This window comes from Brachyistius frenatus, unplaced genomic scaffold (assembly GCF_029030835.1).
Source record: "Brachyistius frenatus isolate BFR_SWC_R1_liver_20210118 unplaced genomic scaffold, ASM2903083v1 Contig_26, whole genome shotgun sequence".
Taxonomy (NCBI): Eukaryota; Metazoa; Chordata; class Actinopteri; family Embiotocidae; genus Brachyistius; species Brachyistius frenatus.
Window position 1 is genome coordinate 3261325 of NW_027210625.1, and position 23466 is coordinate 3284790.

At 40.2% G+C, this 23466-nt stretch overlaps 2 protein-coding genes across 18 annotated transcripts in view; both read right to left on the bottom strand.

Moving 5' to 3' along the window:
• Positions 1-1629: 1629 nt before the first annotated feature.
• Positions 1630-4394, bottom strand: LOC138620783 (retinol dehydrogenase 7). Its single transcript, XM_069698309.1, has 4 exons — positions 3575-4394; positions 2983-3135; positions 2761-2894; positions 1630-2221 (listed from the first exon to the last, which is right to left on the bottom strand). Exons 1-4 carry the CDS (start codon positions 3954-3956, stop codon positions 1856-1858), a joined length of 1035 nt encoding a protein of 344 aa, XP_069554410.1. The 5' UTR covers positions 3957-4394; the 3' UTR covers positions 1630-1855.
• A 1818-nt stretch (positions 4395-6212) lies between these two features.
• LOC138620781 (inositol polyphosphate-4-phosphatase type I A-like) overlaps positions 6213-23466 on the bottom strand; it is a 31994-nt gene continuing 14740 nt past the window's right edge. For 4 of the 17 annotated variants that reach the window (XM_069698291.1, XM_069698294.1, XM_069698293.1 and 1 more), the window contains exons 11-27: positions 23062-23192; positions 22870-22974; positions 22664-22772; positions 22361-22378; positions 21410-21596; positions 21099-21314; positions 20208-20349; positions 19709-19891; positions 18854-18886; positions 17890-18062; positions 16760-16883; positions 16612-16679; positions 16292-16491; positions 16092-16189; positions 15674-15786; positions 15146-15300; positions 7273-12811 (exon numbers count right to left, since the gene is read on the bottom strand). In XM_069698291.1, coding sequence (XP_069554392.1) covers positions 12631-12811; positions 15146-15300; positions 15674-15786; positions 16092-16189; positions 16292-16491; positions 16612-16679; positions 16760-16883; positions 17890-18062; positions 18854-18886; positions 19709-19891; positions 20208-20349; positions 21099-21314; positions 21410-21596; positions 22361-22378; positions 22664-22772; positions 22870-22974; positions 23062-23192 — 2236 coding nt within the window. In that variant the 3' untranslated portion in view covers positions 7273-12630. Of the gene's footprint in view, positions 6854-7272; positions 13864-15145; positions 15301-15673; positions 15787-16091; positions 16190-16291; positions 16492-16611; positions 16680-16759; positions 16884-17889; positions 18063-18853; positions 18887-19708; positions 19892-20207; positions 20350-21098; positions 21315-21409; positions 21597-22360; positions 22379-22663; positions 22773-22869; positions 22975-23061; positions 23193-23466 lie in introns of those variants that run through there. The other 13 variants (XM_069698299.1, XM_069698295.1, XM_069698300.1 and 10 more) reach the window with 13 other exon arrangements.

Below are 23466 nucleotides of genomic sequence, written 5' to 3' on the forward strand. Positions count from 1 at the left end.
TCTACCAAACTTAATGGCAATCCAATCAACACTTCTTATGAAGATATTTCAGTCTGGACCAGAAAGGATCCAGGAAGACGAACATGCCATTTTATTGAGTCTTGAATTTAAGATAAAAAAAAAAATCTGCAAGGTGAAAATGAGAGAACAAGCCTGTTGTTGCCGTTATGACACAAACCTCAGTTAATAACTCTTTTTGGAGATGGCAAATTTCAGACCAATTTCAGACCCATTTAATTTCAGACCAACTGAGGTTGTAGCTGCAAAACCCTCAGAGCATTAAAAAGTTAAGTAACTGTGAGTTTTATTTCTTCAAATCCCATTTTATTAGCGATAAATCAAAACATAAATAGCACTGATTGAAATATTTCCTGTTTTCCTGGAGCTAATAATGTTCTGACAAGTGACTAACTAATCACAATGCCCTTTGCTAAACTTGAGCAAACCTACTCTCGGCAAAACTAGATCATTTTCAATGTCAGGCCAAATCGAAACCCGCTCAAAAGCTTCCATTCACAGCGTAACCGTCCTGCGTAAGTGCCAGCTTTGCCCTCTGCCAAGAAGCCTGGATCATATTTGCTGTTCTGTATTATTTCCCTTTCTGCCTCTACTGAAGGGACACACTGGTTGAAAGTTTAGACTCAGTTTTCAAGAAAAACAAAATCCCAGTTGTGTAACAGTGAAGATCTAGTTTTGCAAACTAAAAGGCAAAAACCACTGTATTATGTCAGTATTTCAACCGAAGCTCCCGAGTCCTACTGTTGGACTAACAGCTACAAGTACATCACTTATTGATCCCTTGATTACCATAACACGTGATTATCATGTCTCATTTATCTATAATGACTTACTGGATAAAAAAGTAAAATCCAATCAAAGGTAACTATAACCAGAAGAGCTAACTCCTCAGCAGTCCTTTGAGCACAGGACACCCTTTGACCAGAGAAGACCATTGGTTAGAAAAAGGAGTGAAGGAACTGGAAAGACCGTCACTGAACAGAAGAGGTGGATCTGAGACACCATTTGTCAGCCACTTACAATGCAGTCATGAGATCCCTCCCCAGGAAGACAAAGAACCATTCACACCAGGACCCTCACATGATGTCCCACTATGACTAATGTGACCCAGCGACCCACAGGACAGCTAGGTGGATCCCACGTGTGACCTAAATGACTCTCAACAACTCTCAAGGTGTTGAAAATACAGGATTTACTGTTCTCACAATTTGATTCTCAAGTATGGATGTCGAGGGAAAAAAAACTATGACTGTTGATACGGGCTCTGCTGTTTACACTGAATTAAAATCTGTATTTAGAAACTTTATATCCAGCCCGTGAATCCATGTTACATGTTGTTAAGAGTGAAGACCTACTTATAATATATAAAAGTGCATGATGTTCTCCTCCATCTGGCATCAGGAACTTGAAACATGTTTATGCAGGCCTACATAATATGGTGTTGCATCCAGATGCGTGTAAAGCTTGTACACATATACAGTATATACTGTGTTTTCCTTGATAATCAATAATGAGGAAAAATTAATAAAGTGAAGGATGGAACAACATGCAAATAAAAAAGAGAATGAATACAAAATAAAAACAAAACATATTTTATGATAAAAATCTGATTTTAATTACAAGAGACAGTGAAGATTACAAAAAGGCTTAAAACCATGAGTCAAAAACACTTATACAGATTGCAAAAAGAATCCAAACGATATTATAAAAAAAACTCTGAGACAGATCGAAGGATATATGATGTCTTAAGAATAATCCAGGCTGAGTTAGTCTTAAAAAAAGGAACCTAAATAACATAACCTACATATGAAAAAGGACCAGGTCTATTATTTGCTTTTTATTTAGCGTACAGCATTTCTTTCCTCTTTGTATACATGGAGCTGAGAGAGAACACAGCATCACTGAGGAAGGTGGGCAGATAAGGGAAAGCTTTGAAGAAACACATGTCGATCGCAGACACCAGCAGATATCTGTACTTTGGTTTAGCAGATGTGACAGCGTGCAGCATTGCGTTAATGACCAGGTCGGGCTTCTTGAATCCGAACTTACATGTCGACAGAAAGTAGTTGTTGGCCAGATCAATGTAGTCCCGGTTGAAGATTTGCTTTCCTTCTTTGTCCAGTTTCTCCCAGATGTCCCCACTGGTTTTCATCCTCAGGATGTTGGTAGCTTGGCCGAAATTACCCGGCTGGATGATACTGACCTGAAAGTGGTACATGTTGAATTAGTCTATTATTGCCGTTTAAAAATACAAACTTTTATAAGCTTGTTTGCATTCCTGATCGGACTAAGAAAGATTCCACATTCATATTTGTACAGTAAACATGCATTCAGCCCCTGTTAGTTTATAATTAAGATTGGAAACGGAGGGAAAACACAAAACTCGCTGTGTCAGAAGGGAACAAAATCCTTCTGCCAACACCACTGTGGCTGATCAAGTAGTCACTGTTCCAGGCTAAGAAATAGTCCAGCACATAAGTTCCTGTACAACCACAAGGTGTTGCTCTTACGCTTTAGTTTTTGTACAGAAAATTAAGCGCTTTCTGCCTCAACATTGTAACATTCATATCTTTCATGTGCTCATGTTTGTATTAATAATGAATGAGAAGCAGCAGGTCAAACTCAAAGTTGTTTCCATCCTGTTTCCCTGCAGGCAAGAGATTTGATCTGCTACAGATTTCCCAAAATGTTCTGCTTTATGCTGTTGTTGTTTTTTGGTGTAGTTTTCTTGCAGTACTGTACCTTCACACCAAAACTGGCCATTTCAACCCTCAAACAATCTGCAAAGGCCTCCAGTCCTCTCTTCGACACACTGTACGCTCCCATGTTCAGGCAGTTGAAGAAGGCAAAGATGCTCGACACGAAAACCATCCGACCTGGAAATACAAGACAGATTTTTAAATCTGTAACGTCACTACAGTAAAGCAGAGAGTACAGTGAACTGTAGCTGAATGTTGAGCTCACCTTTGGTGGCACGAATCAGAGGTAGAAAAGCGATAGAGGTCCTGATGCAGCCAAACAGGTTGATGTTCACCAAGTGGCAGAAATCATCAATAGTGCTCCATTCGATCTCGGCCCAGTCTGAGATCCCGGCGTTGTTTATGACTGCCCACAGACCTGATGAAGGGCAGAAATAACCATGATAAATCTTTACGAAGACAATTTGAAAACCAAATATATGTATATACTGAGCAGATGGTATTAAATTATAAACTGATATGGAACAAAACTCTCTCAATAATGTGCTTGTTTATGAAGTTTATCAGTATTAAAATTAATGCTGCTGTTGTATCGCAAGACATCATTATCTTATTTACAATCTTAGTATCTCAACATTAGGATTTATTGCTGGTGGTCTGCTTTTGACACATAAATGGAAGCAAGTTGGTATTAAAAAACTAAATAAATACTAAAAACACAAATGTAAAGTTTGACTATGTCAAAATGATTTTAGACAAATGATATATCATACAACTATATATTAACTCTATTTTTGGCAGAAATGAGCTTCCATACAAAGTATAACTGTCATTTTTACAATGTGCTAAAATCTCACCTTTCTCTGGCAGGTTTTCCTGGACCATCTTCTTGGCCTGCTGCATGTCTTCATCACTGGTGACGTCCAGTTTGAGGATTTTCAGATTACTGGAGCTCTGCATGGTCAGGCTCTGGGCTCCGGCTCCTTCTGGCCACAAACACCCAGCAAAGACCACAAACCCCTTCTGGTCTAAGCAGTGGGCCAGCTGGTGTCCAAAGCCACTGTCACAGCCTGTTATCAGCACTGAGTAGCCACAGCCGTCCTTCTCATTGCTGCAGCGGAGGCTGGCAACCAGCTCGGCAATGATGAAGAGTAAGACGACAGACAAGGCAACAAGGGCGAAGATTTGTCCGTTGGAGAGCAGGGTGCTCATGCTGGGGAAGTTGGTGTGAAGCATCATGACTGAGGACTTTCTGCTTGTGCCACAGACTGCACAATATATACCTAACGCAACAACAGCAGCAGTTCACTGTGAGGCCTGTCTGTTTCATTCAGTCAAGGCGGCATGAATTTCACACAATTTGTTCAAGTCTCCTTGTGACTTTAAGGAAACTTGTTTTCCAAGAAGCGCTGCTGTTTTGGAGACAACAATTACACTTTTTCTTTCATCCTGGGTAATATATTTCCAGAATTTTCCTTTTTATAGGAGAAATTAAGTCATGCTTAAAATATGACTATTGAGCGAAGCATATTTTATACAAACTTGACGTAATTTCTAATGTACTACAAAGCAAAGTCACAAGAGTAGCCTGCAGTTTGTCTTTCAGCGCCTTTATAAAGGGGAGGTCAATCAAACCAAAACTGGTTTGCATAAGCCTACAGAAAAAGTTAGTTTGGATTCAGTATGCTGTTTATCGCTTTCTTCTGTCTAATACAAATTTGAAAAGTGTCTCCTTTCAAGACAATAAACTAAACACAAATCAATTTTAGATTTATTTCAGCACTAAATATTGACAAGTTATAACACACAGCAAGAACCTTCACATATGTTCTTGAATAAAATAGCAAATGCACTGCACTGAGGTGAATGTTGATAGAACAAAAAGCTCTCAAGTAGAACATGTAAATACAGCATTAGAGGTCTTTATCAGTGGACTTCAGCAGGATTGCTTTCACCATTGAGTCTGACAATGTGCTTCATGTTGCAGTGAGGTGGAAGTGAGGAGCAGTGACCCCACGTGTGGTACAGGTAATTATCGAAGGTAAATGTGGCAGTTTTAAACACACTAGGTTTAGGTACGTCATGTTTTATGCAGGTCCCAAGATGTCTTTTGTTTTTGCTTTTAATTTGGGCCAACAAATGGTGTAACTTCATCACTCACAAACATTCACATCTACAGGGCTTGCCCATTCAGTCCAGTCAAAAGGCTGCTACCAGGTACGCTACTGTGGAAGATTTTGATTATATTTACACTCATGTTGTTGAGTGAATCTTAATTTTAGTCTTCTATAAGTAATGATTTATTTACCATCAGAGTACAAAGTGTATACACTGGGAATAGCTGGACAATGTGTGAATCATGACTCAGCATTGGACAGCAGGAAATCTAATCAGCATATTGCTGTTTGAATGTCAGGTTGCGACAAGGCTGCGGCTGAAAAAAGGTCTGATAAAACCACTCTTAGGCAGCGGCTGTGGGAGAGCACGATTGGAAAATCATTGGTAAAGATGTCTAGGTCACTGCATACGTACGAGTGCCATAGAGCAGCTTTGGGTGAAGAAGGCAAGCTTTTTCAAACATACTGAATAGGACTAATGGAACACGTGCCTCCGTGGGGGGAAGTCTGCGTGAAGGGATACGATTTATGATGTAAAAGTGAGTGCTGGAGACAGCTCGGTTCATTGTATATCAGAGTCAGGAGACTGTGTTTGATTAAGAAGGTGACAAAGTAGTATGGCGGGAGACCCAAACCTTTCTGGCCTGGGTGAGGGATTCCCCACCACACTACCCGTTCAGCAGCAGACAGTCAGAGTTCGACGTGACCTGGTGAACGTACAGTGAAACATTTAGCAGTTAAAGAGGCAGATGGTCTAAGTTCCATTCAAAAGCAAATGGACTTCTTTTAGTTTCTTGAAGACGTTTGACCTCTCATCCGAAAGGCCTCTTCAGTTCTGACAAACTTCTTGTCGGGTCGTTAACACCTTGAGAGTCGGTAAGAGACTTGTGGACCCAAACACGACTCCAAATGAATCATATTAGTCCAACACAGCCGGATGTGTAAATCAGCATCTTTATCTACATCAAAAAGGTGATGGGGGATCTCCTGCTGCCCCCCAGTGGCTACAAATTTATCACTGCATCTAAGTGAGCTCTAAAGTTGTATTGGTCATCTCTTGTTGCTCTTACAGGCTGCTCAGTGATGGTAAGGATTAAAAGTCTTGCTCAAGTGCACCTCAGGTAGCATTCTTGTACTACTGCATCTTTTGCTAGATGTTAATTGTGCAGGTTTGGTTCTGGAGTGGTTGGTGTGTTTTCAAGCTTCGTGAAAGTGAATGTAAAGAAGAAGGGTAAGGCCAACAATATTTTATATTATTTATACCACATTATGAAGATAATGTCTTTCTGTTGGCCACAAGCTCTTTGCTGTTATGTTTTCAGTAGGAAGCAGTGGGCTTGCAGCTGAAATGTGTTCAACATTGTGCAACAATTGATAATTATCTTTTTTTTTACTTTTTCACATCTGTTTAATTTAATCTAATCACAGAGTTTTAATGATTTATCGCTACAATTTGTAATGTCTTCATTTTTATTGAATAACAGAAATTAAAAGGTGTGCATAATGATTATATCAGTGCTTGATCAGTGGTGAGGCAGTGCTTTTTTTAAAAACTGAAAACCCACAGAAAACATGAATATATTCAGTGTGTTATGCATAATGTGACAGAAGCAACGTATACAGCACCTAAAACAGTTATTATACTATACTACTGGTAGAAATCTTTTTTTCCCCAGGACGGTGCTATTGTTTATTAGTGATGGTGAATCACTGAGTCTATACCCAAAATAATTGAATCTAAAACCTCTGAAACAGTAAGGAAGTGACGTGAAATGTCAACTGAAACTGTTTCTGAACACAGTGTCTTGATTGTACTCGGCCTTCCCAACACAGTACTAGTCCAATAATGTCAATACTTTCCTGAGGCACACCTCTCCATGGTCCGATCAGGTCTCCACTTTGCCGTAGGTGCCGTCGGGTGGTCGGTAGTGTTTGGGGAAGGCCTTGAGTTGCAGCGAGTTGAACGCGTACTTTCGGCATCCGACGTTCTTCACAGTGTTTTCTCGTCTGCAGCCCTCGCTGAGGAAACAGACAGGAGACAGAGGGGAGGGCGTTCACAGACAGAATGAGAGCAAAAAGAAAAAGCAAAGATGACGACTGATGCAGATGATGACAAAAACATGTTTGTAACTGACCCACAACAGAAAAGTATACTTCCTACAAGAAAATGTTGGATTGGGTTGAAACTCCCACTAATTTATCATCAGTGCAAAAGATTAAAAACTGCATTACAACATATCTGAAATAAGAAAGGTACAAGCTTGTAAACCTAAAATATTTAGGGGAAAAACTGATTGCAACTCCGTGAATTACAGCAAGTAAAATCCAAATCACAGAGCTAAAGGCTCATGGGTATTGTAGTGTTTTGACCTAGTCCCCCCCATAAATGACAGACAAAACACAATTTCTTATTTGAAATATTAAAAACCACATAAACCTGAAGTGCTGTTGCTTTAATCAGGAGAGTCTCATGGTTTTGTATCAGTAAAAGAAAAGATTTCAAAGAAAAAGCTTAACTATTCATAAATAAAAATAATGAAGTTTGCTTTTCCCAACTTTGCATATTTTTACTTCTGCAAAAACCAAAAGAACAACCAGCAAGAACCTGAAGCAACAAAAGAAAGCCAGAGTAGGAAAAAGTTGCACAAATGTCAACAAAGACTATAAAATATCACTGAAGTCTGTTCATATCCTGCAGCTGGAGGCACAAAACATTTATTTGAGCAGGAATGTGACCGTCAGGACACACTGACGGGAGGTTTTCTTGGGTTTGTGGTACATTTAGAGCAACATGGAGCACTGGGACACAGCGAAGATGAAGCTTTTACACATTTAACTGTTGCTGAGTCGAGAGGAAATGCGGAAAATAGACAATTCAGCATCATAGTCTACTGTTGTTGAAACTACCTGGTGTCTGGCTATTAATTTTAACACCAACAGAGCCACAAAACCAGTGCAAGTCAAGATACTTTTGAATTAAAATACCTTTCCTAGAAACCCTTTCTTTACAAATCAGCATTAACATTTAATTCTGACCAAAAAACATCTTTAAGCTTCTCTCCAGAACCTGCTGTCATGTTTCTATTAATTCCATTTAAGAAACAGTTTGCAGTCATCAATTATGATCTGATTGAAATGATAAATGTGAATTTCCATGTCAAATATTACAAAAAAGAAACATAATATTTACTGCATTACTTTATAAGAAGTCTCAGAAGTTTGAAAATACCTGCAGACTGTTATTATGGAAATAGTTTAGTCTGAGTAATTAAATCAATGGCTAATAGTCATGATAAACAAAAACATACAAATATGTATATTATAGCAATATCATAACAACAGACATATTAGAGTGACGCCAGCATGACTGTTATGGCACAAGCATAATAATCATCATTAATATTGATATCCTCTGCTTTGGAATAACTTAAGACAATATATGTGTATATATATATATATATAAATAAAGCATTTATATATATATAAATAAAGCATTTAGGCAATACAAGCATTTAAATACAATTTATGTACAGCGGTACAAATATATTCTCTGATACATCTGGACTCCTAAGATTGAAAAAAAAAAAAAAAAAAAAACAGTAAGGAAAAAAATTGCCAATCTAAGATGTTTCTCTTTCAGTTCATTTATATAATAATTTGTATGTAATACTTTTAGGAAGCACTTTAGTGCAATTACACCCGTCAGTAGTGGGAAGTTGGCATTTATTCTTTAATAAACTTCCATATACTTTTGTCATTTTGCAAAAAATAATTACATCCCTGCTGCTCAGTGTTCATACTATGTGTATATATCTTTATCTATGTATTCATTTATTACATTTTTAAATAAATGCTAAGTTCAGCGTGTACCATAACTTCTGTCTCACAGAGGTAGTTCTACATGACACAATCATTTTAAAAGGAATGTTTAAAAAAGCACAACAAGCAAGGAATTATAGCTTAAGGAAATCATTTGACTTTTTTTTTTTTTTTTTGGCCAAAAGGTTAGATTGGAAGATTGTTACCTGTATGCTATCTGAAGCTGTCAACACTATCTGGTTAGCTTAGCTTAGACAAAGTCTTTTGTTTTGAACATTTTGGCTTTTAGATGAATTAAACGCTATGTTAGTAAGTTAACATCGGGTTTTATTAAAAAGCACTGCACAAACTATGTCTTAAATCAGTCTGAGAATAAAGAGACACTTTTAACGTTTTCACTATCCAAAGGGAGGCATTACTGTTCACGGGACCACATTGATCATTCTACTGTAGTATGTGAGTGTTTGGAGGTCATGGGATCGGCTAAACTCCCAAAGGAGACTATTTCGGTCTGATCCATTTCCTTACTGGGTCGATCTTAATGAGACGGAGCCTCAGAAATCCGGGAGAGCGGCTGGTGCTTTCCATTTAGATTCACGAGGCCAATATATTGATTTGTACACTGCAGGTTTCCAAGGTGTAAAGCAACCCGAGTGCTTCTGTTTTTTTCTTTTATGTTGCTTAACATCTTAACACATCTTCCAAATTACATTTATACATTTCAACACAATTCAGAAAGTCAGTAAACATGTCTTTGTCAAAACCTTCTTTTAAACAGTTTAGTATTTTAAGGAAGTTTTACGATAAATGTTAAAACTTGGGTTGAAAATATAACTTGGATTTAAACACTATTGACACTGATAGTATCTGGGAAACGTTAAAATGATCATTTTTCACAGCAAAGCAATCATATAAGAGGTTAACAGTGGGCCTATAGCATCCAAAAATAACACATACTTTCTAGGAAGCTCTATGAAAAGTGCATGATTTGAGCTGAAAACAAATAGTTGATTCACTAGTTAATCTGCAACTTTTTTGATAATTCACAAATTAGTTTTGGCATTTGTCAAGCCAAAATTGCCCATTCCAGACCTTAAAATGTAAAGACAAGATGTTTTCTCTGTTATACATGTGAATAAAGAAATATCTTTGGATTTTGAACTGCTGCAGCAAATCGACTAATTTAGAATCAATGGGAACATTATATTCCAGTAAAGTGATATTAAAATGCCGGAAACGAGAGAAACCCGGTGTATTTCTCACTTGTTTCTGGAATGCATAAACCAAAGTAAAAGTGGACTGAGTTCAGGCAGCGGCAATGCATATTTTCCAGGATAAAATTCCTTGCAAACGCAGATCCTACAAACCTGGATTCACTTGATAAAAAAAACAAAGTGAAGCCTTTGGCACAAGCATGAATACATTGCTCATTCATGCAAAAATCAGCACATCATCTGCCAAATAAAATCAGAGCCTTCACTCCACCAACTCGACTCTATAAAGCTAAGAGAAATGTAACAGCTGGTACAGATAAATGCTCTAAAGGGTGTACAACCTGCAGAACTACTCTGCATAATCAAACACATTTCCCCTGATTGTCCTACAATCATACATTCCTACATCTGCCAATTAGAAGCTGCATTCTGAAAAAACACAGAGGTTCAACTTTGTCAATTGGCGAGACAGAGCTGATCTTCCCTGCATCGTCATGAGAGCTGCGGAGCAGATGTGGGTTCAATTGCTGACTTATTACACCCAGTTTGGCTCACCGGGACCAATTCAAGTGTCCAAAAGTGAAAACATTGAACATGGCGCTGCTTTTAGAAATGAACTGAACACAGACGTAACACTCAGCCAGGCTAGAACAGGCCGAAGGCATCCAGAGTCAAAAGAACGTCAATGAGAATACTCTTTCAATGGTTTTTTTTGTTTGTTTTGTTAGATTTTGCATGGACTGCACACACACAGTCCTGCGTGGGTTAACCGTGGGTGTGCAGGGCCTTTAAAAGAAACAGGCTCCGGGTATGTCGGCATTAATCATTTAGACAGTTACTTTTTTCATCAGGTTGTTGACTTGTCACTTTTTGTTGACTGTGCGAACCTTATCTTTCAGGGGATACCCTGCTGCAGAGGACTTGTACTCTTTATTACTCCAACGAAGCGGCTAAACATCTTTTTTTTTTTTGCGTGATATTGTTCTGCTAGCAGGACATTCATTTCTGACACACTTCACTGCAGAGCACACAATTTGCAACTACAGCTGCCTGTTTCTGCTACAATCTGCAATGCAGGCAAATGCACAGTCTTCCTTTCAATCACATGGCTCCTTCACTTTAAAAAGTGGGTCACGCATGTTGTCACGGGACTTTATCCCTGGGCTCATTTACTAACGAGAGGTACGCAAGGTATTTACACTTTGGGCTAAACAAGTAGCTGTCTGCAGCATGAGGGGAAAGGAAACCGTTTAAAGGAAACACCCCTCTGTCTGTTTATGCACACAAAATTTCATTAGGTTGGACCCGAGATGAATTTTTCCAGTCTGGTTGATGCGTCTAATGAGTTCAGTTCATTCACTTCTGAGTAAACAGGTTAGTTTAACTCCTAACGCTTAAATAGTTCTTCTTCATTCAAACGTGGCTTTTTGTGGTCAAAATGGACAGCAAGCTGCATGTAAACAGAGTCAGCGACTGATCCAGATCTGCTGGAAAGTGCACAAGCTGAAGTAGAAGCAAACAAAACCTCCTTTCTACCTCTGAGAAAAGCAGGAAGACCTAAAGAAATTTAAAAAAGAGCAAATACAGCCTGAAAAAATAGATCTATAAGCAAAGTTCTGCTTCATTCTGGCACAAAATAAAATCTTTAGTTTCCTCTACATTAGCTTGGAAGGTAAGTGCATAAGCACATGGAAGACAAAGATAAACAAGCTCTTGCAAAAAATGAAATAAGCTGTCTGTGCGGCGCTTAAATCATAAATTAAATGTTCATCTTCATCGTGATAGCTACTGTCAGTTCTTCCTGAAAGCAAAGTTTGTATATAATCTGCTTATCTTTATATATATAAAGTTACAAGCTTTACAAATGAACTGTCACTTTCTTTCTATTTAGTTATCAGCGAGCATTGTGTTATAAAGAATAAGGCAGAGCACTCACAAAAATCGGACCACCAGAGGGCGCTACTCACTAACAATGTGAACATCAATGAACATCAAGTAGGTACTGATGTGAATTCATCATCATACAGTGAACCACGTGTGCAGACAGGGATCCTTAAAGCTGTTTGTTGCAACAGGTGGGACTTTTTTTCCATCTTCTGGAGCAGATTTAAAGATTTCGTATTGTGTTCACACTGAGCCGGCCGACAATACAAATATCCAAGCCTCTTTTACAACCACAGACTGAGCTTTTTAAGAACAGTTCCAATGTTGGATGAACTTAAAAACTACAGCTTCATGTTTTAGAGGAACAGAGAAATATGTAATTAAGAAAAACTTAATCGTGAGTTTGAGTGTCTGACAACTCAATCCCAGCCAAACAAGGAGGAAGAGAAGATAGAGTTAAAGTTTAGACAGATATTATCCTGAAAAGACGAGTGTGAATGCAGGTATGTTGACTTTACATTCAGCAGGCTTAGTGTGAACAGAAAGTGGTCATGTGTCGGCAACATCATCATATCAGCATGATACTTCCAGGTTTGCCATCAGGGAGAAAAAGGAAACAGAACATATAACCACCAATACAAAGAAGGAAAGAACAGGGTGCAGGACTCGGCCCTTGATAAATGGGGGCGTTAGTTGTGTAAAGCCCTTCGTCAGGTTGGGACAGCGTGTGCACGGATTACACACACACACACACACTCACAGGACAGTGGCACAGTTTCAGAAACACCCCGGTGAGTCAGTGTGGAGCGCTCCCACTCCTCCTCATAAACGTTGGACGTGCGCTATGTTTTGCAGTCGCTCGCTATTGAGAGTTGCTCTTCAGCTGCAGCGGAGTTTGGCCAGGAAATAGGCCACGCTGAGGAAGATCCACACCACCAGGAGGTTGGGGCTGAGGGCCAGCAGGGGCAGGGAGTACAGGAGGTTGGGGTCCAGCCGGAAGTCACGCACCGGCAGCAAGCCGCTCAGGTTCTTCTGGATCACCCCCTCCCTCGTCCCAATGCTGCCGAGTCACGGGGTGGGAGGAAGAAGAGGAAGAAGAGGAGGAGGAGGAGGAGGAAGTGTGGAGCAGCAAACAAGGTTGGAGGAAGGAGAAGGGAGAGAGGGATTGAGGAAGAGAGAGGACAGAGGCGAGGGGGAAATAAAGATGAAGAAAAGCGATGGACGAGGAAGAAGAGTTTGAGGAGGAAATTCAAGAAGAATGGAAGGTGAGGAAGGAAACGGGCAGCGTGTCGCAACGAAGCCAAAATAAACAGATGGCATGTACGTATCCATGCACAGAGATGAAATGGCAAATCAACACGTGATAAGGACAAAAAAATCACAATGACAGTGAAGAGGCCGCAGCCCCAGTGACAGAAAACATCCAAATAATAATAATAATAATAATAACATCATAAACATAATAATATTAACAAAGTAGAAATCAAATGGAAATAAATCACAAACCAACCAGAACAAAACAATCCAGCAAGAATGAGTCAATCGTACAAAGAAAAATAAATATCATGTCACGGGAAACAGAGGACGAGGAAAAGGAGGAAGAGAAGAGAGAAAAAAGAGAAATTAAGAAAGATGTTTTACGTCTTTCAGGAAGGGAAAGAAGAAAATACAGTAATGGCTCTCCATGTTTATAACCTCTAAGACATGGGGTGAAGATGGAGGAAGAGGAGGGGAAAAAAGCTGTTTGGTTTCACTTGTGACAAATGAAAACCAACATGAAGACGCGCTGGAAAAAACACCCTTTATATTTAAGGAATAAAGTGAAATTTCTTTTGCACACTAACTTTACACAGTAAATGTGGGCTAACATGCTATTAGAAGTACTTTAATTGAGAAATGCAAAGCTAAGATGCAGTTACTTGACCTTTAAAGGTATTTTAAGGGTGTATTGTCCATTCATTTACTTTCATCCACTTAGCATGGATCAGGGGAAAAACGGGTAGTGAAGGGGAAATTTGCAGGGAAGGGAACAAGCTTTTCTTTAACATGCATGTCAGCTCAGAAATAAATCAAACTCTAAAAATGATCCAAAGCCATTTTCATGCTCGTCGGCTGATGAGGCAGAGGGAGAGGAAAAAAGGGAGAGATGTGAGGAGAAGAGAAAAGGTGAAGAGACATCATATCATGCGAGTATCTGTGGGACTTTATTGTACAACCGACACATTTAATCTTTTTACACAGAAATATTCACAACATGAAGCCACGCGACCTTTTCTTTGAAACAAAATGCCACAAACACAGTTCCTGCTCTTGACACAACAGACATCTTTCTGTCCTCTAACAGGAAATCCCATTTACAGGAGGCTGTAACACTGTGGATCAATACCAATAACGCTCTGTTTGGAAATATAAATCCCCAGCACATCTCAGTTCTGCTCTCCTCATGTCTCCTGTCTGTGATGAGTTTTTTTTTTTTTCTTCTTGTTTCTGGGAGCTGGTCGCTTTTTCCAGGCAAATAACTGTTTTTTTTGTTGTTTTTTTGGAGCATTTTGGATAACAAATCTGCCGGAAATGTTTTCAGCTGCTGCTGACATTTTGTTTGTTTCCTTTGATGCCACACAAAGAGAATTGTTACCTTTTTTTTTTTTGTGTGTGTGTGTGTTCTTGTCATTTATTTTAAATATTTCCTTTTAATGTGATATTTTTTTGTTTTGTTGCAGCAGTCTGCTTTGGTTTGTTTCAGCCATGCTGCGAAGCAGATTTCCTTTGTGCACAAGTAAACTTAACTGAAAACCAAAAAAATGAGGAAAAAAATGACAGAATATATCGAGGCAAACTAAATCTGTCTTATGCATCTCCTCTTAACAGGCAGACATTATCTGGCCTTGAATGGAGAAAAGCAGGAGGGATGAAGAAACAAAGCTGTCAGTTGAAGTGCTTTGAAAATAGAAATAAAGGAAAAATACTCTGAAACAGTAACAGACGATCAGGACAGATTCTGAGACAAGAAAACGTCCAAACAGACCAACGAGCACCTGCTACCACAATCGAAGGAGGACTTTGAATATCAGTTGGGTCACTTTCTTCTCCAGAGTCTTTTTGAAAGGAGTCTGGTGAAGTGAAGTAACCAACTCAGTTTTGAAAATATTCAATCATCCTCTTTGTGATGAACTCCAGTTCAGTTTGTTCTGCAGAGGGAGCAGGTGATGAGTTTTCAAATCACACATGGGCAAACCACAAGTTTGAAATAGTAAATAATCATGTTGGTCCTGTCTGAATGTATTTCAAATAATTTGGACCCCTATCGAATATACAAATCTGAATCACTACGTGTTTTTGCCCAGGTGTGGTTTGTATGTGTGTGTTTCATTCAGGCGCTGTGAGGACTTCCTACCTGCGCATGCAGTCGAGGGCCTGCGTGAAGACCTGCGGCGCCATGCCGTGCTCGTGCTGCAGGATCAGGCACTGCTCCAACGTGACCGACATGGCCGTGCGGTCTTTGGCGCTCTTGCAGCTGGTGAAACGAACCCCGTTCAGCCGCCGACAGATCTGAAGCAGAGAGGTCGAGTGAAGAGAGACAAGCGGTATTAAAATAATATCATGATGTTGTTGGTATGTAAACAGTTTGTGAACTGAGTCAGCTACTTATCTGAGTAACACTGCTGGTGTTTATTTGTTCATCAGACTCTCCACAACACAGATTTACACCTGTATTATTATGACTGACATAACATGTTACAGTCCTACAGGAGAATATGAATTTTGGGGCTCATTTCAGTGATATTATGATGCATTTGGAAGAAATTCATTAAGATCCCACTCCAACTACTCCTCATTTATATTTGTAGTAAAAATGTCAGCATCAGCAGATGTTTTGGATGATATTTATCGTTTTTGACATCCAGCAGGGCACAAACTTTACCTCGGCCGCCTGCCAGAGGATGTCCACGTTCTTGTTTTTTCTGGCGTTGACGTTCTGCCCCAGAAACCTCAACAGCTCAGGAAGACAAGTCTGAGAACGAGACCTCGGGAGGCCTGAATGTAGGTGAGGCAAAACAGGAGGGAGAGATGCAGGGATTAGACCAGCTGATAAAGTCAGGAGAAACACAGATACAGACACATTCACAGATTCTGTTGGAAGTCAGTTTAAGACATTCAGTGGTGGTAGATGCGTTACTAAAATAAAAAATAACTCTTGTACTTTCTATCATTAAATATTTCTAACCTAGACTTTATTTTTTTGTAAACTTTATTATTTCAACATGCTGGCTTAAGTTAGAATAAAGAAATGAAACCTGTTTCCTGGCTTATTGCTGAAGTCTAGTTCTCTTTGTACTTACAGTCTTCAGGCAGGACTTCTTTGAACTGTTCATAGTAGGAGTTCAGCCTGGAGAGACTCTCTGAGTTAATGACCTCCTGCAGGGACGTGTCTCCAAACCTGAAAAACACAGAGAAACAAGTTTTGCCCAGCTCGGAGTTTCTCTGCTGCTAAAACATAAGTCTAACTGCGTGTCAGCCCTCTCGTCTTCTCCTTGCTCACTTCTCGGCCAGTGTTTGCTGCTCGTTGATGCCGACGTTGAAGTGCACCGGCTGGACCCTCAGTAGCATGCCGCTCTGGATTTCACGTGGCAATGCGTCAAACATAGTTCCCGGCAGCGGGATGCGGACATTGAAGCCGTCCCGGTTACCCGTGATGATCGGTAACATGTCGGGGGCGGAGCTGCCAGTTGCCTGGGTGACCTTAGAGGGATGTAAAGTGTAGCATCAGTTTATTGCTGGAGGCTGTATCGTTATTTTTGTCATCTGTTTAAATAGATGTGATGCTGCGGTCACTCTATGCGATTTCTCACATCTTTATACCTTAAACGTGACATTACGCAGATCCATGATGCCGACGCTCATGTCCTCCAACATGGCGAGCTCCTCTCCTACAAACACACACAGTCATGAACAGTGGAAATATGAGAGCCAGCTGACTGTGTCTGATTAGAGGAAGCTGTGTTGGTACCGTAGGTGCTGAGCAGGGACTCGAACTGAGCCAGGAGGCCGATGGTGTAGAGCTGTCGCAGGAATCCGTTGTCACGGAGACAGTTCCTCAGTTTGATAATGAAGCCGCAGATGAGTGCGGTGAGCTGCAACACATCAGCCCGAACATCAGGTCAGAACAGCGGGAGGTTGTTTATTGTGTTTTATATTCCAGCGGCAGCTACGGCTTTAACTTGTTACTGCTCTCCAAGTCACAGTAAGATATGTAGTAAATCAATTTAGCACCTATTTCACAGTCAAATCCGCCAGGTAAATTAATCTGGATGGAAGGAAACTGAATTAAATGTTTAAGACTTTTTAAAGCGTGCAGATGGCCTGAAATAAAAGACATACATATTTTATCTTACAAAAGATGAAGAAAAGCAGAAAATCCTCACATCTGACAAGCCAGAACATTGTTATTTATGCTTGAGAAATGAATAATCTTCTGTCGGTTGTAGTTCTAATCATGACAGATTTGGCAATTTTGGATTTGCTTTGGCTGCAATACTACTTCTTTTGATTTGCTTTTCTCCCTAGTCACATCCTGCTTTGATTAGATAACCGAGTTTAACTGGATGAGTTCAAAGTACCTGACACTTTTGCTCTACCAGCTAATGTTATGAGACCCAAGTTGTGGAGGTTTACTGCTGAGCGCTGTTACTGTAACTGGTAAGAGTGCTTGCCAAAACTCTAAAAGGGAGAGGCTCTAAAAATACCAAAGAAAAAAAAATCCACTAGCACCACTTCATATAGGAAATAAACATCCTCATTTTAACTTTGGCCTGAAGAGCTGAAAGGTGTGTGATGACAACACAGGCGAGTAGGAGTGTGAAATCCCTTTTGTTTTTTTTTATCCTGTTGGCCTTCCTTACCTGTACTTTTTAGACAAGTCTTTAATAGTCATATAAATACTGTAAAACCACAAAGTGCTGGAACTCTGCACTCCACTTGTTCGCAATACTTCCAGATGTATGACTTTTTTTTACGGGCTTCCTCGCTGTGGGTTATTCGGGGATAAGCACATGATTTAAAATATACATTTATGCTGATGTGAGTGGGTGAGCCTGTCTGAGTCACTTCAATAAGGTGTGCGAGTGCATGTTTGCTGACCGTCTGGCAGAAGACGACGTCGCGGCGGTACTGCAGCGACACATCCATGGCTATCGTCGGGGCGCTGTCCTGCATCAGCAGGAAGACCATGGACTTCTTGGCCTTGTCGCTCATCATGGCGACGCACTCAGTGAGCGTGGTGAGGAGGGGGTACAACGCCTCGCTCCACTCGCCTGGGAAACAAGCTCCCATAAACAACTTATTTACACATAATACAGTCTCAACTTCAGCTCTGTTTAGGTGTTACTTTGAGCAAATAAGTCATTATTACTACAAATAATGGGATTTTATGAGTTAAATTGGATTTTAAAAGACAGAAACAAACAGCAGATGGAACAGAGACAACAGGGAAAGCAGAAGCGCTCAGAGACCATTATTTACAGCATGAAGCTCCAGGAGAAGTCGCGTCATATTCCGTTTATTAAGAAGCTACTTCAAGGACATTTCCAACTAACACAATATTATAAAAATAAACTGAAACTCTGAACTTTCCTCTGGGAGAAATCACAGCCGCTAATACAAATTAAAAAGTAAGAAAACACTACCTGTTTTTTTTATTATTTTTAAAATGTCACATGTAATTTCCTCTTGTTGATCCAAACACATTCACTTCAGTTTTTGTAACAGACATTAATGCTGAGTGCTGTGAAGAGTTCGCTGGGCAAAATGTGGGGTCACAGAATTTCTCTAGGTTCATATAACTACCATAGAGTTAGAGTTAGAGTTTCAACTAATCACGTTTTCTTTTATAAAGAGAAAAGCTATCAAACTGAAGTGGTCACACAGCAGTCTGATAAATGAAGGGGAGGCAGATATAAATGTTGGAAACACTTAGACATTGTATTTAATAATGAAATAAACATAGCTAATCTCTGCCCGGGTCCTACATCATAATCAAACCATTATGAGTCCGAGAGAGCTGGGTAAAGAGTGAGAGAAGCAGCGGTGGGGAGGCAGCTCTTACCTGGGTACGCCTCCTCAGCACCGGGGCTTCCATCTGGAAGGATGGAGGTGCAACATGCACGATTAAGCCACAGAGTTCAGCAGAGACACACAGATAAAACAGTGCAGACCAGGGGGAAAGGTCTATGCAAAAACTATTCAACTCATGTTGTAAAGCTTATAATGATTGGTAGATTTATTTGGCAGTAATGTGGCGTTTCTTTATTTTGTTTAATGCAAAACACTAAGATGTGAGTACCGCCAATTTTAAAAGCTAATTTGCAGTAACATGGGGGATAATGCTCACCCCTGAAGAAGAGCGTCGACGCAAAGACCCAGAATGCGAGATCAATAGTCTTAAAAAGAAGTGTTCAACTTAATTAAGAGGATTAATAGAGTCTGAGTCGCCACCAGGAGCCAAAAGCATCCCTTTTGTTCCATCTTATTCATTCTTATACTGCAAACTTTCTGAGTTGCCGCCATTTTGCCGTAAAAGTTTGGATAGACATTTGACCCCAGTCCAGTGGAACATGTAAATATAAGCACAAAATCTCAGATATGACCGCCAGCTGAAGGGATGGCTCCGCTCGCAGCTACAGTAATGCTGCGACACAGTGGACAGAGCGAACAGACGAAGATGTACACGAAACAAAATGATGAACATTTGACACTTTTTAAGGATGAGCTGTTCAAGAACACCTGCCTTCATTTAGTGAAAGAATACTGTCAGGTGAGATGTGAAGGAAAAACCTGTTTATGAATCCTCCTTTGGTCGACTAAATGAAATTAGGCAGTGAACAGAAAACCGGCCTGAAAATTGACACGAGATGGACGACAGAAGAAGAGGCAGAAAAACAAAGCAGTGAAATAAACCTACAGCTTTCCTGTTCTGGGCTCGGAGGACGAGCAGATGAGAGGGCAGGCGCAGAGGAAGAAGATGGTAGTGGTGATGATGATGATGATGATGGAGGAGGTGGCTCTGATGATGATGATGGTAATGACGGAAATTCCTGTGACATGCTTCCTGGGTTGATCCAGAAAGCTCGTCTTTTCCCGTCATCTTTTCACAGCCACACACAGAAGTGTCAAATCATGAATGTTTAATTACCCAAATAAACTGTATTTCATTTACTGTATTTATTGTAGGTTTTTTTTTTTTAATCAGCTTGTTTAAAATTATTTTAGATACTTTGTCCTCTTTTATAAATCACCACCTCCATTTACTTTTTTAGCACTAAGGTGTACTTATGACCTTAAACTGCAAATAAAAACTACACAGACCTAACATGCCTAAACAGAAACTATATGGTGCTGCCAACAAAGAAGAAAACCAAAAGAAACCTAATAAGTCTATTTAGTGACACCCTGTCTGTTACCTTTCTTGCTGCTGCCGCCCTGCAGGTTGCTCTGGGAACTGTCCTGACTGCTGTCGCTGGGTCTCCTCTCCTTCTGAAGCAGCTTGTCGACACGCTGGATGATGCACTCTAGAGACTTGTCCACATTTAACCACACCTTCTCCTGAGAGAACAGAGACGCAAACACACGTGTAGAGCAGTGAATCCTCCTCTTGGTATTTAAGTTTTAAATTTAGAAAGAAAAAGCAAACATGCAAAAGAGTATAAATGTTAAAAGAAGAGATTTAAGCCGGAGGCGTGTGAAGATGCACGGGTGATGAGAAGAGCCACAACAGGACGCCAGATTTCTGAATAACAAAGACTTATGTATGTCATTACATAACCACAAACTCTCAGGTTGCCTGTGGATACAGAGGCAGTTTGGACTAATGAACATAAGAATGAACGGTAACCCTGTGTGCCTTCCAACCCACTGATCTTTTCCACTTTATTTACAACAGTTAGTCATTGGTGCCGATGTTAGAGTGCTCATTCTTTCTATTAAGTCTGTGTGCTGTTTGTATGTTACATATCTAATATCTAATCATTGTTTTTTTTGGTCGCTCTTTTTATCCTCGTGGTTAATGAGAAGCAACATTTTGTTCTCCTGAACGAACAGTTTTGTGAATGTAAATGATGATGATGTATTTTTGGTGAGATTAGCAAATATATCGTTAAAAATCAAATACAGCCATATGAAAGCAACATTCCTTCAAAGATTAACCCATATCCTCTAGTTTTTGAATACGATATGTTTTTTATGGATTTCAGTCAATATTTCAGATGTCTTCTTCTCTACATTTATATACAGTTTGGGTGGTGCACAGCTGTGCTCTCAGATTGATGTTGATGACTCTGAACTAAATAACGTACCCACTCCTCTTCATGCCAGTCCACATGCAGGGACGACCGGCTGTTGCAACCGCTCCACTTGGCTAGCAGCGTGTCCTGGTCGTTGCGGAGGACTACTTGTTCTGAGTCAGCGGAAGGAGACGCTTTGGAGGCGATGTACTCGGGCCGTGCTGCATTCAGGGCCTGAATAGCCGAAGCCAGCAGCTTGCAGTCGCACACTGTCACCAGCTGACGAGTCTGAAGTTGCGAGAAGCCGTTATCACGTGATTATTTATCTGATAAGAGACATCGGTCCCAAACAACATGAAATCCTTTCCAGACACTTTTAATACCTTATCAGCTAGAATAGTGAGCGTCCTCTCCAGTCCGCTGGCCGATCGGTCTTTGGCAGCTCGTGACAGTCTCTCGGCATAGTAGCTGACCTGAGTCTTTAGCGTATTGATGTGGGCGATGATCTCTTTGGCTCGGACGATGTCCTGGGGTATGTAGACGATAGACTGCGAGCTGGAGAGGGCGCTGCTGCGGAAAACAAGGAGACATGGTCACAGCTGTGCTGCAGCATGTTTGTAGCGACATGATATTCTCTTACACACTCGTAATGTAAAGCGTTAACTGTCTCAGAGGGTCTGTTTCAGTAATGAAGGAAGAAATGTAATTACTTAAAATACTACTCATAATTTGTTAATGTAACAGACATTAACAGACAGAAATATAGTGTTTGCATGCACATGCTTGCTCTTGACAATGGTCCTTATCAGTGGCTCAGCAAAGACAACATGAAACTGACTTCAGTAAACACTGGGGACTGTAGGTGACACCGCCCACTTTACAAACTCAGTCACATTGTAAGGAGCATTTAAGAAATTAATTAACGCTGTAACACCAGCCTTTCAATTTTCCAAGTGTAGCTACGTCTTTACAAGACAAAAACAACAACTGAATTTACAAAATGAGCTGTGTTTCAACAAAGTGGGAGTATTGTGTTATAAAATGTTTCACAAATACATGTGCTTGGTTTAAGACTTTTGAAAACAAAACACTGTTAGTACCAATGCATCATGTGTCATTATTTCTTTCCTTTAACATAATAAGCTATGTGATCAAGCGTTTGCAAATCACAATCATTCAATCTAAAACTTGTCACCAGCTCATCTGTGGTGCATGAAGGCAATCTGTTGAGTGTCAAAGAAACAGTGAACGTGGTTTATGTGGTGGCGCTGTGCAGGGAGAGGCAAACAGAGCACATTCAAAATGAAAACAAGCAAAGCAGTGCAACAACTCACCATCCCTCCTCATATACGCTGACCAAAAAAGTAACAAAATCAAAATTAAGAGGGAGCCAGAGAACTGAACTGCAGAATTAATGCAGGAATTGAAGAAACAATGCATTCATTTTATGTAAAAATCAAAGCATCAAATCACCTGTTTGAACTATTGGAAACAATATAAGTCAAATGATCAAAGAAGCAAAAATCAAAATTTATGACAGGAGCAGAGATCACTGAGACTGAAGAGGAAAAAACATGCCATTTGTTCTTTTTTTTTTTTCTTATTTAATGGCAGTTTGTGCAGTTGAGTGAACTTACTGTTTCTTTGCCTCCTCAAACTTCTGGATGAGCTTCCTCAGACCACTGTTTTTAAAGCCCTGACAGTGAGCAGCCGGAGCGCCGATTGTGACCACGTCGTACGTGTGTTCTGGAGGAAAACAGTCGTCAGTCCACGGATGTTTAAAATGAGGAAAAAATTATCTACAAGCTCGTACAGAATAATTCAAGGCGTGTCCGTGTCTCACCAAAACCCAGCTCGTCCTGCACCCTCATCCTCTGAACGTGGAGGTTGGTGGGCATGAACTCCAGCTTCCTCTCTGCCTTCAGGTTACTGGCTTTGAACAATGGCCCTGAGGTGGTGAGCAGAGAGGAAAAATTTCAGTCATTTGATATTTTTATCATCTATTTAGCAGACACATACCTCTGCAGATACCAACCTCTGTAATCATTGAGGTCAGACAGTGTTTCTTGGTAAGCGAGTATTATGGTCTGGTACTGAGAGACGATCTGTCGCCGCAGATTCTCCCAGCAGGGGGATAACTCTCCCAGCTCCTCCAGCTCACACACCCTGTAGGCCAAGAAACAGTTAGAGAGGAAAAATGGGAGACGGGCAGGAAATGTGTGCAGAAAGCTCGTATTATATTACTGCAAAGGTACCACAGTCGCCTGCAGATGCATTTAAATGACTTGCAATGAGAGATGTGGCAATAATTGGCAAATGGAAACTATTTTTATCATTTAAAGACATTTTCATGCAAAAATTCGGGGTGCCGAGTTGGGAGAAACTGCTGACTTTATTTATCTACTTTAACAGTAAAGTGGATACTTTTTGCTTTTTTGTT

Excerpts from the sequence above, each read along its gene's own strand:
- LOC138620783 (XM_069698309.1), bottom strand. The coding sequence starts at position 3,956 with ATGATGCTTCACACCAACTTCCCCAGCATGAGCACCCTGCTCTCCAAC. Across the intron at positions 3,136-3,574 it reads GGAAAACCTGCCAGAGAAAG|GTCTGTGGGCAGTCATAAAC; the intron begins GTGAGATTTTAG and ends GCCCTTCATCAG. Across the intron at positions 2,222-2,760 it reads TGGCCAGTTTTGGTGTGAAG|GTCAGTATCATCCAGCCGGG; the intron begins GTACAGTACTGC and ends TACCACTTTCAG.